Source organism: Lipotes vexillifer, unplaced genomic scaffold (assembly GCF_000442215.2).
Source record: "Lipotes vexillifer unplaced genomic scaffold, Lipotes_vexillifer_v1.1 scaffold528, whole genome shotgun sequence".
Classification (NCBI taxonomy): domain Eukaryota; kingdom Metazoa; phylum Chordata; class Mammalia; order Artiodactyla; family Lipotidae; genus Lipotes; species Lipotes vexillifer.
Window position 1 is genome coordinate 2370160 of NW_006794582.1, and position 16093 is coordinate 2386252.

Consider the following 16093-nt stretch of genomic DNA (forward strand, 5'->3'; position numbering starts at 1 on the left):
AGGGCCAATGGACAATTATGGACAACAAGGTACAGTAATCCATGGAAGCCTAGTTACTTTTATTGAATTTTTTTTTTAAGTTAGGGTTCCCCCCCCGAGGTAATACATGGTACAAAATTAAAAGATTCAAAATTAAAAGAAGATATCTTCTCCCCTAGCTACCCACTTGTCTTTCCCAGAGACAGCTACTTCTCTATGTTGCCAGAGATTGGATTATGCCACAATGAAGTCTAATGACTTGAAGTTAGTTACTTTGTAGGGAACACTTGAATTGGGGCAATAGGTCCTATTCCAGAAACTAGATTAAGTTACCAGGGGACTTGGTCTCTTGTGAGTTGGAGGTCCAGAGATCTCGGGAATCTGACAAAGTTTCTGGAGTACAACTGTGATTCAGGACATGGGGAGGGGGAGGAACTGAGCTGACTGCACTTAGCTCCTTTTCTTCCCCACTTCTTTCCATCAGAGCAAACCCCTCCTCTCACTTTTCACTTGTTTCATGTATTAGTGCTCTAAGGAAGATTTCCTTTGAATATAGGGGGTTTTTTTTGCTTGAAACAAATTTGAAAACCACAGATCAAATGTGAATACTAAGGGAGGTGAAATAGTGTATAAAACCCAGCAATTAGGAAATACCTAAAGTGCAGATATACAAGCACCTGCGAATAGTGAAAATACAGAGTGTGAAGTGAGAGAAATTCCGATGTCAACAGTTAAGGATTAGGAAGTGTGAAAAGTCTTTGGACACCATTTTGCACTGCTCTGGTTGAAAGGATTTTAAAGATACCTGTTAGAAGGAAGGGTATTGAAATGATTCTGAGACCGATTCCAACGGGTGTGGGGACGTCCCCCCACCCGTCAACCCGAGATAGCATCAGATTCCACCGGTAAAGGGCTCAGTCCCACAAGACCACCCTCCACTTCAGATGCCAGTCACAACCCCAGTTTAACATCTGTGCTTCTGACCAACTGGCTATAGGTTGGAAGTTCCAAGGACCCTATCCTTGAACTTCAGGTGCCAGTTGCCAAGTCCAGGTTTTCACCTGTACTTCTGGCTGACTGGCTATAAATCAGAGGTCCCCTTTGCCGCCTCCCACTTTGGATTTAATTAATTAGCTTCAGAGTGATTCACAATTCAGGAATACATTTACTTAGATTTACCAGTTTATTATAAAAGGATATGGTCTGGGATACAGGTGAACATCCAAATGAAAGAGACTCATAGGGCAAGGTATATGGGAAGGGCCATGGAGTGTCCATGCCCTGCCCCTCTCCTAGCACTTCCAGGTGTTCACCAACCAGGAAGCTCTCCAAACCCCATCCTTTTGGGTTTCTATGGAGGCTTCATTACATTTGTGTACTTGATTGAATCATTAGCCAGTGGTGAGCAACCACTAGCCCCTCTCCCTTCCCAGGGGGTTGAGGGGTGAGACTGAAAGTTCCAACTGTCCAATCACAGGATTGGTTCCCCTGGCGCATTCCAAAAGTCACCTCATTAACATAACAAAAGTTACCTTGATCTCTTACCACTTAGAAAATTTCAAGGGTTTTAGAAGCTCTGTGCTAGAAATGGGGATGAATACCAAATATATATTTCTTATTATAATTCATAGTATCACAGGTATTCTGTAGGCCTGCCCAGCGGCCTCATTTTGCATGCATAAACCTGCTACATTTAAGCTGTTGGAGAAAGTACCTTCCTGCACTAGGATTAAGTTGAGTTGGCATGGTGTTGAAAGAGAGCATAAATGCTAAGTAAATTGGTTCAGCACTCTTAGGAAGGCACTGTGAGCAAAATATAAATTGGCACCAAAAAGGGGACCTTAAAGATGATCTATTTTAACCCCTTCTGTGCACAGTTGAGTCTGAACAAACCTTGCTGCTTGGGACAATTCAACTTCTGGTCTCCCAGCAGCTAGAGCGGTGGTCCTCAGCCCTGTTTCCAGTTTTGCCCATACATGGGATACTTTTAAAAAATACTGGAGGTAGCACATTAAAATTAAGAATTTGCATTCATCAAAGGATATCATTAATAGAGTGAAAGGAAGCTCAGAGTGGAAGATACTTGCTACACATATAATCAGTGAAGGGCTTACACTCGGATGTATATAGAACTCCAGATCAATGAGAAAAAGAAAGATAACCCAGTATTAAAAATGGGCAGAGGCTTCCCTGGTGGCACAGTGGTTAAGAATCCACCTGCCAATGCAGGGGACACGGGTTCGAGCCCTGGTCTGGGAAGATCCCACATGCCATGGAACAACTAAACCTGTGCACCACAACTGCTGAGCCTGCTCTCTAGAGCCCGCGAGCCACAACTACTGAGCCTGTGCACCACAACTACTGAAGCCCACGTGCCTAGAGCTTGTACTCCACAGCGAGAGAAGTCACCGCAATGAGAAGCCTGTGCACCGCAACGAAGAGTAGCCCCCACTCTCCGCAACTAGAGAAAGCCCACGCATAGCAACGAAGACCCAACGCAGCCAAAAATAAAAAAACTAAAATAAATAAATTAAAAAAAATAAAAATGGGCAAGAGCCAGGCACTTCACAAAAGATTCTTTCCAAATGTTCAGTAGCCATGAAACATTGTTCAACTTCATTAATGATCAGATTATTTATTTGATCAATAAATAATACAAATACAAATTATTTATTAATTTTGGCTGTGTTGGGTCTTCGTTGCTGTGTGCGGGCTTTCTCTAGTTGTGGTGAGCGGGGACTACTTTTCGTTGCAGTGTGTGGGCTTCTCATTGTGGTGGCTTTTCTTGTTGCAGAGCATGGGCTCTAGGCGCACCATCTTCAGTAGTTGTGGCACGTGGGCTCAGTGGTTGTGGCTCGCGGGCTCTAGAGCACAGGCTCAGTAGTTGTGGCGTACGGGCTTAGTTGCTCTGCAGCATGTGGGATCTTCCCGGACCAGGGCTCAAACCCGTGTCCACTGAATTGGCAGGCGGATTCTCAACAACTGCGCCACCGGGGAAGTCCCTGGGAAATACAAATTAAAAGCATGATAGAATACCACAACACACCTTGTAGTCAGAGGGTAACTATAATTAAATTTTGATGATGCCAGACACTAGTACGGGTATGGAACAAGTAGTCTTTTGGTAGAAGTGTAAATTGGTACAACTATTTTGGAAAATTATTTGGCATTATTTATTAAAGTTGTGTATGTATGTATGTGTATATACATACATACATACATACACACATACAGTATTTTCACTCCTAGGGAAACGACCCAAATGTCTTTCAACAGTAGAATGGATAAATAAACTGTGGAATATTCTTACAATGAAACACTATACTGTAATGAATTTGAATGAATTACTGCTATATCCAACAACATGGATAAATCTCGCAAACGTAATATTGAGTGAAAGAAAACAGACACAAAAAAATACTTTTTTTTTTTTGGCTGTGCCATGTGGCATGCGGGATCTTAGTTCCCCAGCTGGGGATCAAACCCACGCCCCTTGCAGTGGAAGTGCGGATTCTTAACCACTGGACCGGCAGGGAAGTCCCAAGAATACATATTATTTCATGCCATTTGTATAATGTTCAAAACCAGGCAAAACTAACGTGTGATGTTAAGCCAGGCTAGTAGTCACTTTATGGGGTGGTGGGGGGCACTTAGTGGCTAGAAGGAGGCATAAGGATGTTTCTGGGATGCTGATAATATGGGGATTTTTTAATTTTTTTTAAACCTTGTGGTAGTTACACTGAGTGTTCATTTTGTGATATTCACCTAGTTGTGCATTTATGATTTGTATGTTTTTATGTTTGTATGTTATGTTGTAGTAAAGAATTTTTTAAAATATTGACTGATAAACCTATTAGAATAGCTAAAATAAAACACTACCAAGTGCTGGTGAGCATGCAGAGTAACTGGAACTCTTAAACACTGTAACTGAGAAAACAAAATAGTACTGCCACTTTGAAAAACAGTTTGGCAGTTTCTTACAGTTAAACATACACTTACCCAGCGATTCCATTTTTACGTATTTACCCCCAATTAATGGAAACTTATGTTCTCACAGAAACTTGTACCTGAATGTTTATAGTGGTTTTATTCATAATCACCAAAAACTGGAAGAAAACAACTAGGGAACAGAGAAACAAGCTGATATACCCATACCCTGGAGTACTACTCAGCAATAAAAATACCAAGCTACTGTAATGCAACCAAGTGGACACATCTCAGAGCCATCATGCTAAACGAAAGCAGCCAAACTCAAAAGGGTACATACTGTGTATGATTCCATTTATACAACATTATGGAAAAGGCAGACCTTTGTAGAGACCAGATGAGTAGCTCCCTGGATATGGGTGAAGGGTTGACTGCAAAGGGGCCCTGTGTCTTAATATGATTATACACAGTGTTTGTGTCTAAACCTGGCTTTAAAAATTCTGATGCCTAGGTCCCACCTCTGACCAATTAATTCAGTCTAAGGATGAGACTCAGGCACTGCTATTTGTTCTAAATGTTTCCAGGTGATTTCACTCTACAGTTAGGGCTGAGAACCACTGAGCTACATAAGTCATCTAGAGAACTGCAAGGAAAAATTGGCTTTTGGCTTTGGGTTTCCACTGTTCTCAACAACCAATTAAAAATGCTGGACAGAGGTTGAGAATTAAGTGAAGTAATTAGTATTTAAGGGGGTGAGGGTTATTCCACCTTTTCCTCATTCATTACTGAGACATTGGGCAGGCTTTTCTTTGGTTATCACTTTGCTGCTGCTGACATTGTTCAGACTGGTGATTATGAAAACCAGCATCAAGAAAGTATTGAACAGAGTTTGATTTGTTTAAACCATTGTATTTGAAATCATATCCTGGGCAGTACTTGACTGTTCCTGTATAGCCATGGTATTTTCATCTTTTCTACAGTCACTGTGTAAACAGAACCAGTTTGGGCCTTTGGTCCAAATTATACTACTAGGTGTCACCGAAGAGTGATTAATGGGTAAACAGAGGCATCCAAGGATAAAATGTGATGGAAAAATTTTGAGAGCTTGTTTGTCAGACCTAAAGGGCTCTGAAGGAAGGCAGGTTAATACAGAGGATCTAGTGGAGGGCTGCCATATGTCTCAAGAGTTTGCCCCAGCTTTTTAGGGAATCCTTGTTCTCTCTCGTCTTGGGCTGCTTCTATAACCTTCTTTATTTATTTAACATTATCTTTGCCTTTGAGTTTTTCTTAAACGTCTGTATGTATCTTGGCATTAGGTGGCCTCCTGTGTCATATTACTTTCCCTGAGACTGTTTTCCTATGTATATTTTAAAATGGACTCTTCTGGTCTCCATCCCCCTCCTTTGTTAATTCCTCATGTGTTGTTTCAGAAGTCTGCAGAACCGATCACTTCCTATAATTTCTCAGGCTGAATATGAATGGAAAGTTTAGGAGAAGGTTGACAGATAAGCCAGGTTAGGCCCAAGGCAGTGAGGTAAAAGCCAGTCTTTCTGTGTGTTTCTGTGCTCGTCTTTCTCTCCCTCTCCCTGCTTGAGCCAAATAATACAGAACCAGAAACCAGGGCCTAATACCAAACCAGAGCTGAGATCCAGTCTCTCTACTCCCCTGGATATTCTGTGCCTTGTGGTCCAGCCCCCTGTCCTTCATATTTGGGTTGACCAGGTATTTTTTCTTCATGAGTGTAGGTAGCTATTTTTACCAACATAAACATAAGCCTTAGTCCCTGTTCAGATGTGAGCTTCATCTCTGTCCTGTCCCCCAAAGTTAAGTCCTGGATATGGGTTAAAATGCCCACTTGTCTCTTTAAACTTTAAATGCTGCATTTGCTTCAGGTCTATTTTAGGACTTATCATCTCCATTTAGCATCTCTTAGCTAACCCAGCTCTACATGATATTCCTTTACATTTATACGCTGTGCTATGTAATCCCACATTTGCTTAAATATGCCCTTGTGTTTTGCTTTCCATGGTCGGCTGCTAAAAGATGTTTTCATATCTTCTGCTTTTGTACTAGGTATATTTACTTTGCAAGATGCTGAGCACAGAGTTGAAGTGATTGTTGATAAATCAGTTGAGCTAGAACAAAATAATGGTAGTGAACACTTATATATACACTTATATAATGCTTACCATGTGCCAGGTACTTTTCTAAGTACAGTACATATTTTACCTCATTAAATCCACACAAACACCATGAGGGAGAGACTATTATTATCTTCCATTTTATAGATGTGGCAGCTGGGGCATAGAGAGGTTAAGAAACTTGCCTAAGTCACACAGCTGTTAAGTAATGGAGCCAAATTACAAACCCAGGCAGTCTGACTTCAGGTTCATGCTCTTAATCCCCACACTGTGATTTAATTTAAACCACAAAAGTAAATATCGAGCATTTGCTCTATGTGGGTCACTGTGCTAAGTGTTTTATATGTATTACCTCAGTCATTCCTCACAGGAGCAGTATGAGATAGGAACTGTACTATTTTACAGACAAAACTGAAGTACAAAGAGGTTAAGTAAATTGGTGAAGGCCATGCAACTAATAAGCTGAGTCCAGAGCTCCAGCTCTTAACCACGTGTTCTGTTGCCCATGGACCATTGGTGCTGTTATTTGGATCAGATCCCACCTGTGATTTGACCCCAGTACAAGGTATTGGTACTTTCTTTTTTGGTTTATGTGTACTCGGAAGTGTTTTTTCATTCACCAATGTGTTCAGGGGCCACACACATCCAGAGACAGTGCCTGTATGACTTTCTTGGCCAAGCATACCTTCGGAACCTCATCATTAGATGCTACTTCCTTCACTCTTAGCAGTTTTTCCAGCCTTGGGCCATTGCCGCCAGTTTACATCAATAGGAGCTATTCGATTTCAGTTTCTTTTAATGCTACTGCATTTATTTGAGTAATTCATCCACCAGTAACAAGGTGATTCCTGCCTGTTACACAGGCACTTCTCTGGAGAAATGAACATCATATAGGTAAAAAGCCAAAGTGCTGTTTGAAGAATGCTGTTTCTAAGGATGGCAGTTTATGAACCTTTCTTTTCTATTTGTTTTCAAGGGTTTTCTTTCTTTCTTTCTTTTTTTTTTTTTTTGCGGTACGTGGGCCTTTCACTGTTGTGGCCTCTCCCGTTGCGGAGCACAGTCTCCGGACGCGCAGGCTCAGCGGCCATGGCTTACGGGCCTAGCCGCTCCATGGCATGTAGGATCTTCCCAGACCAGGGCACGAAGCCGTGTCCCCTGCATCGGCAGGCGGACTCTCAACCACTGCGCCACCAGGGAAGCCCTAGTTTCTTTTTGTAGCTGAGTAGTATTCCATTGTATATATGTGCCACATCTTCTTTATCCATTCATCTGTCGATGGACATTTAGGTTGGTTCCATGTCCTGGCTATTGTAAATAGTGCTGCAGTGAACATTGTGGTACATGTCTCTTTTTGAATTATGGTTTTCTCAGGGCGTATGCCCAGTAGTGGGATTACTGGGTCACATGGTAGTTCTTTTTATAGTTTTTTAAGGAATCTCCATACTGTTTTCCATAGTGGTTGTATCAATTTACATTCCCACAAGCAGTGCAGGAGGGTTCCCTTTTCACCACACCATTTCCAGCATTTATTGTTTGTAGATTTTTTGATAATGGCCATTATGACTAGTGTGAGGTGATACCTCATTGTAGTTTTGATTTGCATTTCTCTAATAATTAGTGATGTTGAACATCTTTTGATGTGCCTCTTGGCCATTTGTATGTCTTCCTTGGTGAAATGTCTGTTTAGGTCTTCTGCCCATTTTTTAACTGGATTGTTTTTTTTTTTTTGATATTGAGCTCCATGAGCTGTTTGTATATTTTGGAGATTAATCTTTTGTCTGTCGTTTCATTTGCAAATATTTTCTCCCATTCTGAGGGTTGTCTTTTCATCTTGTTTATGGTTTCCTTTGCTGTGCAAAAGCTTTTAAGTTTAATTAAGTCCCATTTGTTTATTTTTGTTTTTATTTCTGCTTTCTAGGAGGTGGGTCAAAAAAGATGTTGCTGTGGTTTATGTCAAAGAGTGTTTTTCCTATGTTTTCTTCTAAGAGTTTTATAGTGTCTGGTCTTACATTTAAGTCTTTAATCCATTTGGAATTTATTTTTGTGTATGGTGTTAGGTAGTGTTCTTTTTTTTTTTTTTTTTTTTTGCGGTACGTGGGCCTATCACTGTTGTGGCCTCTCCCGTTGCGGAGCACAGGCTCCGGACGCGCAGCTCAGTGGCCGTGGCTCACGGTCCACGGCATGTGGGATCTTCCTGGACCGGGGCACGAACCCATGTCCCCTGCATCAGCAGGCGGACTCTCAACCACTGCGCCCCACCAGGGACCTGATAGTGTTCTAATTTCATTCTTTTACATGTAGCTGTCCAGTTTTCCCAGCACCACTTATTGAAGAGGCTGTCTTTTCTCCATTGTAAATCCTTGCCTCCTTTGTCGTAAATTAGCTTCCCATATGTGCGTGGGTTTATCTCTGGGCATTCTATCCTGTACCATTGATCTATATTTCTGTTTTTGTGTCAGTACCAGACTGTCTTGATTACTGTAGCTTTGTGGTATAGTTTGAAGTCAGGGATCCTGATTCCTCCAGCTCCGTTTTTCTTTCTCAATATTGCCTATTTGGTTTTTTTTGTGTTTCCTATGAATTGTAAAATTTTTTGTTCTGATTCTGTGAAGAATGCCATTGGTAGTTTGATCAGGATTGAATCTGTAGATTGCTTTGGGTAGTATAGTCATTTTCACAATATTGATTCTTCCAATCCAAGAACATGGTATATTTCTCCATCTGTTTATGTCATCTTTGATTTCTTTCATCAGTGTTTTATAGTTTTCTGAATACAAGTCTTTCACCTCCTTAGGCAGGTTTACTCCTAAGTATTTTATTCTTTTTGTTGCAATGGTAAATGGGAGTGTTTCCTTAATTTCTCTTTCTGATTTTTTGTTGTCAGTGTATAGGAATGCCAGAGATTTCTGTGCATTAATTTTGTATCCTGCAACCTTACTAAATTCATTGATTAGTTCTAGTAGTTTTCTGGTGGCATGTTTAGGATTTTCTATGCATAGTATCATGTCATCAGCAAACAGTGACAGTTTTACTTCTTCTTTTCCAATTTGTATTCCTTTTCTTTTTCTTCTCTGATTGCTGTGGCTACGACTTCCAACACTATGTTGAATAAGAGTGGTGAGAGCAGACATCCTTGTCTTGTTCATGATCTTAGTGGAAATGCTTTCAGTTTTTCACCTTTGAGTATGATGCTTGCTGTGGGTTTGTCATATATGGTCTCTATTATGTTGAGGTAGGTTCCCTCTGTGCCTATTTTCTGGAGAGTTTTTATCATAAATGGGTGTTGAATTTTGTCAAAAGCTTTTTCTGCATCTATTGAGATGATCATATGGTTTTTATTCCTTAATTTGTTATTGTGGTGTATCACATTGATTGATTTGCATATATTGAAGAATCCTTGCATCCCGGGATAAATCCCACTTGATCATGGTGTATGATCCTTTTAATGTGCTGTTGGATTCTGTTTGCTAGTAGTTTGTTCAGGATTTTTGCATCTATGTTCATCAGTGATATTGGTCTATAATTTACTTTTTTTGTGATATCTTTTTCTGGTTTTGGTATCAGGGTGATGGTGGCTTCATAGAATGAATTTGGGAGTGTTTCTCCCTCTGCAATTTTTTGGAAGAGTTTGAGAAGGATCTGTGTTAGCTCTTCTCTAAATGTTTGATAGAATTCACCTGTGAAGCCATCTGGTCCTGGACTTTTGTTTGTTGGAAGATTTTTAATTACAGCTTCAATTTTATTACTTGTGATAGGTCTGTTTATATTTTCTAATTCTTCCTGGTTCAGTCTTGGAAAATTGTACCTTTCCAAGAATTTGTCCGTTTCTTTGTGGTTGTCCTTTTTTTTTTTTTTTTTTGCAGTATGCAGGCCTCTCACTGTTGTGGCCTCTCCCATTGCGGAGCACAGGCTCCAGACGCGCAGGCTCAGCGGCCATGGCTCATGGGCCCAGCCGCTCCGCGGCATGTGGGACCTTCCCAGACTGGGGCACGAACCCATGTCCCCTGCATCAGCAGGCGGACTCTCAACCACTGCGCCACCATGGAAGCCCCTGTGGTTGTCCATTTTATTGGCATATAGTTGTTTTTATTAGTCTCTTATAATCCTTTGTATTTCTGCAATGTCAATTGTGATTTCTCCTTTTTCATTTCTAATTTTGTTGATTTGCATCCTCTTCCTTTTTTTCTTGATGAGTCTTGTTTATCTTCTCAAAGAACCAGCTTTTAGTTTTATTGAACTTTGCTATTGTTTTCTTCCTTTCTATTTCATTTATTTCTGCTCTGATCTTTATGATTTCTTTCCTTCTACTGACTTTGGGTTTTCTTTGTTCTTCTTTCTCTAGTTGTTTTAAGTGTAGGGTTAGATTGTTTATTTGAGATTTTTCTTGTTTCTTGAGGTGAGCTTGAATTGCTATAAGCTTCCCTCTTAGAACTGCTTTTGCTACATCCCATAGGTTTTCGGTCATCATGTTTTCATTGTCATTTGTTTCTATGTATTTTTAAATTTCTTCTTTGATTTCTTCAGTGATCTCTTAGTTATTTAGTAGCACACTGTTTAGCCTCCAGGTATTTGTGTTTTTTAGTTTTTTTCCTGTAACTGGTTTCCAGTCTCCATAGTGTTGTGGTCAGAAAAGGTGCTTGATACGATTTCAGTTTTCTTAAATTTTCCGAGGCTTGATTTGTGACCCAAGATGTGATCTATCCTGGATAATGTTCTGTATGCACTTGAGAAGAAAGTGTATTCTGCCACTTTTGGGTGGAATGTTCTATAAATATCAATTAAATCTATCTGGTCTCTTGTGTCATTTAAAGCTTGTGTTTCCTTATTTATTTTCTGTTTGGATGATCTGTCCATTGGTGTAAGTGGGGTTTTAAAGTCCCCTACTATTATTGTGTTACTGTCGATTTCTCCTTTCCTGGTTGTTAGCATTTGCCTTATGTATCAAGGTGCTCCTATGTTGGGCGCATAAACATTTATAATTGTTACATCTTCTTCTTGGATTGATCCTTTGATCATTATGTAGTGTCCCTCCTTATCTTTGTAACAGTCTTTATTTTAAAGTCTATTTTATCTGATACAAGTATTGCTACTCCAGCTTTCTTTTGATTTCCATTTGCATGGAATATCTTATTCCATCCCTTCACTTTCAGTCTGTATGTATCCCTAGGTCTGAAGTGGGTCTCTTGTAGACAGCATATATATGGGTCTTGTTTTTGTATTCATTCAGCCAGTCTGTGTCTTTTAGTTGGGGTATTTAATCCATTTACATTCAAGGTTATTATCGATATATATATTCCTATTACCATTTTCTTAACTGTTTTGGGTTTGTTTTTGTGGGTCTTTTTCTTCTCTTGTTTCCCACTTAGAGAGGTTTCTTTAGCATTTGTTGTAAAGCTGGTTTGGTGGTGCTGAATTCTCTTAGCTTTTACTTGTCTGAAAAGCTTTTGACTTCTCCATCGAATCTGAATGAGATTCTTGCAGGGTAGAATAATCTTGGTTGTAGGTTTTTCTCTTTCATCACTTTAAGTATATCCTGCCACTCTCTTCTGTCCTGCAGAATTTCCACTGAAAAATCACTGATAACCTTATGGGGATTCCTTTTTTGTATGTTATTTTTTGTTTCTCCCTTGCTGCTTTTAATATTTTTTCCTGGAATTTAATTTTTGTTAGTTTGGTTAATATGTGTCTTGGTGTGTTTTTCCTAGGGTTTATCCTGTATGGGACTCTCTGTGCTTCCTGGACTTGGGTAACTATTTCCTTTCCCATGTTAGGGCAGTTTTAAACTATAATCTCTTCAAATATTTTCTCAGACTCTTTTCGTCTTCTGGGACCCCTATAATTCGAATGTTGGTGCATTCAGTGTTGTCCCAGAAGTCTCTGAGATTGTCTTCAATGCTTTTCATTCGTTTTTCTTTATTCTGCTCCTCAGCAGTTATTTCCACTATTTTGTCTTCCACCTCACTTATTCGTTCTTCTGCCTCAGTTGTTCTGTTATTGATTCCTTCTAGTTTATTTTTCATTTCAGTTATTGTGTTGTTCATCTCTGTTTGTTTGTTCTTTAGTTCTTCTAGATCTTTGTTAAACATTTCTTATATTTTCTCAATCTGTGCCTCCATTCTGTTTCCAAGATTCTGGATCATCTTTACTATCATTACTCTGAATTCTTTTTCAGGTAGATTGCCTATTTCCTCTTCATTTACTTGGTCTTGTAGGTTTTTACCTTGCTCCTTCATCTGTGACGTATTTTTTTGCCATCTCTCTTTTTCTTTTTTATGATCGGGATTGTGTTCATGTCTTACTGGTTGTTTGGCCTGAGGTTTCCAACACTGGCTATTGGGCAGAGCTGGGTCTTGGTGCTAAGATGATGAATTCCGTGAGACCTCACTCTGATGAATATTCCCTGGGGTCTGAGGTTCTCTGTTAGTCCAGTAGTTCGGACTTGGAGCTCCCACCGCAGGAGCTTCAGCCCTGCCCTGAGCTCGTGAACCAAGATCCCGCAAGCCATGTGGGGTAAAAAAAAAAAGAACAGTAACAAAGTAAAAAATAAAATTAGACTAGGAAACGAACAGATATGTTAGAAAGAAGATGAAAATAAAACTATAGATGAATCAACAACTGGAAGGTACATCACAATAGGAAAAAAGAGGAAGAGGGAAAAGAAAAGAAAAAAAGGGCGGGGTGGGGGGAAGGCCTTGGCTGTGGAAGGTGGGGCCTAATCAAGGGTGAGGTTTGGGTGGTGGGTGGAGCCAATGCGCAGGACCCACAGGGCTGGAAAAGGCCCTGTGCGGGGTGGGACTTAGGCTCAAGGAACAGAAGGGGCCCAGGCGTGCCCCCGACCCCTGGTCTCAGAGGGCAGGGGACCTCACCTGGGAGCCCAGCAGGCTTCCTGGGCTCGAGTGTGTGGGGTGGTCACTCTCCCCATCTCTCCCGCTCCTTCTGGAGGGCCTCTCCCGCCTGCCTCTCCTGATCTCCCTGGCCTCAGGGGTGCCAATCCTATCTGGCCTCCGCTTCTCCTCCCCCCTCAGTCCCCCTACGTCCTACCGGTTCACTTTGGGGTTCCTCCCATCTCCTTGGGCATCAGAGTCCCCCACCAGTGGTGGCAGGCACCCTAGTTGTGGGGAGACACTAATTCCTAGTTTTCCCACACCACCATCTTGACTCTGCCTCCAAGGATTTTCTTTCTGAAAAGACAGAAGGTTTTGCAGCAGCAGGAGGGAAATTCCATTAAGAGGAGGGAAATCATGAAACTTATTTTGTCTTTCTTTCCCTTTCCCCAGAGTCTGAATGGTGTTTGGCTGAACAGAGAACGTCTAGAACCTTTAAAGGTCTATTCTATCCATAATGGAGATCACATCCAGCTTGGGGTGCCTCTGGAAAATAAGGAGAATGCAGAGTATGAATATGAAGTTACTGAAGAAGACTGGGAGAGGATTTATCCTTGTCTTTCCCCAAAAAGTGACCAGATGATGGAAAAAAATAAGGGCTTGAGAACTAAAAGGAAATTTAGTTTGAATGAATTAGAGGGTTCTGGAGCTGAAGGCCCCTCAAATTTGAAATTCAAAATAAGTAAAGTGTCTTGTGAACCTGGTCAGCCAGTGAAATCACATGGGAAGGGTGAAGTGGCTAGTCAACCCTCTGAATATTTGGATCCTAAGTTGACTTCTCTTCAGCTAAGTGGGAAGACCACAGGGGCTCATGTTGACCCAGGCCCTGCAAAAGTTGTAGAGCTTCATTATAAGAAGCAGAAAGCCTCAAATCCTTCAGCATCTCAGAGCAGCTTAGAGCTGTTTAAGGTAACGATGTCCAGGATTCTAAAGCTGAAAACACAGATGCAGGAAAAGCAGGTAGCTGTTCTGAATGTGAAAAAGCAGACCCAAAAAGGGAACTCAAAGAAAATTGTGAAAATGGAGCAGGAACTGCAGGATTTACAGTCCCAGCTGTGTGCAGAGCAGGCCCAACAGCAGGCCAGAGTGGAGCAGCTGGAGAAGACTTTCCAGGAAGAGCAGCAGCATCTCCAGGTACCACATAGGAGGGAAGGACAAGAGTGCCCCTTGGGGTGGGCAGGCCCTTCGTGAGCCTCTGGCCAGAACTCTCTGTTTCTGGATCAGGGACCAAGTGCTGAGTGCCAGGGACAGGAGATGTAATGGGAACAGAAAACTTTGAGGTTCAGCATGATGATCAGATCAAGAGCCAGAGTTGGGATGCCAAGATGGGGAAAGGTGACTGGCAGAACCAGCCAAGATATATCAGGATGTAAAGGTGAGGCATCTCAGAACTGAGGTAAATTCAGAGAGAGGTTGGATGAAGGTGAAGATGCCCCAAAATTACAGCACACCCCAATTAATGCAATAGTTGTCTTCATGAGTAATCTTTCTCTGTTCTGAGGTCAAAGCCAAATTTCTGTACCCAAGGCAGGTGTAGGTCACCTGATTACTCTGCCCTTGATTTACCTGGCAACTTGTTAGCTCTGTAGCTAACCTAGGAAGTGGGAGGTTAGAAAGGCAGAAAATGTTTGTGTCTGACCTGAGTAGCCAGCATGGGAGGGGACAGGTACATCATGACTCAGTTGTTGGGTTGAGTGATAAGCCACCTTCCACAGGGCCTTTAGTAGATAAAATCATGACTGTCTTAGCTGTGTCAAGGTGAGGGCAAATGTGTCTGCATCTCCAAGTCATTTGGGATTAGATGACAAGCACTTGCACAAAGCTTCTAGGCTATGGCTGATCCTGGTTCTGCTCAAAATGTCAGTTCCCATCTGGCAAGAGCCACATGTTTTACTCTCACCTACTTGCTCAGGTAATACTGAATGTCAAGAATTCCCCATTGTTGACTTAGAACTAAGAGGGGCCAATCAGGATTGAAGTGAATAAGCTTTTCTCTTTTGTGTACTTTACTCAGTGTAAGAAACAACCAGTTGTGTTGGCTTATTTCTGAACAATTTGTAGATTTCATTCTAATCTCAGCTATCCCCATAAACTGCTGGTCTTAGCCAAGGCCATGGATTAAATAGGTCTTTCTAAGGGTATACACTGCTTGCTTATGTGTACCTTTTTGCTGCCCTTTTCCAGCCTGGACTAGTCCTTGAAATTAATAGACGGAGGTGTATCTTCACATATTTAGTGTATGACACCTTCACCAGAGTAGAGCTCTCTTTAAAGGCTTATGTGCTCAGGAACAAGAGTTACTGTTAATATTTGTGGCTCCTTTCGGCATGCTTCAAGATATAGCTGTGAAATCTTTTTCCTTATCAAAATGGTAAGGAAAGGCAAAAAGGACTGGTTTAGAGAATTTCTCCAGGAAAGAGAGGGCCATATATAAATCGCTCCTAGTGACGTATATCTAGTCCTTTGTTTATTAGTTGCATTCCCCTCTCCCACCAAGCCCTAAGAATTTATCCTACCCCTACTGCTTGCTCAGAAGCTCATTTAACCCTTGCTACTTCACACAGAATTTTTTTTTTTGACTGCGCTGCGTGGCTTGTGGGATTTTAGTTCGCCAACGAGGGATTAAACCCGGGCCCTCAGCATTGAGAGTATGGAGTCCTAACACCTGGACTGCCAGGGAATTCCCACACAGACTTTTTTTTTTTTTGCAATATAAGGAATTTATTTAAACAACATTAGTTGCTGGGGGACTGGGAAAACAAGGCTGGAAACTACACAGTCAGGAATGAGACAGACCTAGTCCAAGGAAGATGCTATGCTGTTGTCACTGAGCACAAACATCTCAACCTGCAGGACCAGCAGTGCTAATGCTGGGGTCTCAACACAAGCCTGGAATCACTTCTGCTGCTCCTCTGGAAATTAAATGTTATTGTATGATATTTCCACCACTACCCCATGGGGTGGAATCTTGCACTCCCTGTAACCTCAAGTAACCAGTTTCTGAGGGTGTCTGGTTGTTCCAGGAGAGCACTTTGGGTTCAGAGGACATCATGAAAGCAAGGATGTGGCATTTTCAACTACTATAATGGAAGGCGGACCCTGTCTGTTATGGAATTCTCCACGTCATTCTTTTTTTTTTTTTTTTTTTTTTTCTCTTTTTTT

General features: G+C 41.3%; 1 protein-coding gene across 1 annotated transcript in view; it reads left to right on the plus strand.

Moving 5' to 3' along the window:
* Positions 1-16093, plus strand: part of RNF8 (ring finger protein 8) — a 38671-nt gene that overhangs the window by 5903 nt on the left and 16675 nt on the right. The window contains 2 exon segments of the mRNA XM_007467286.1: positions 1-29; positions 13325-14065. The exon segment at positions 1-29 is cut by the window's left edge and continues 10 nt beyond it. Of these exon segments, the coding sequence (XP_007467348.1) occupies positions 1-29; positions 13325-14065 (770 nt within the window).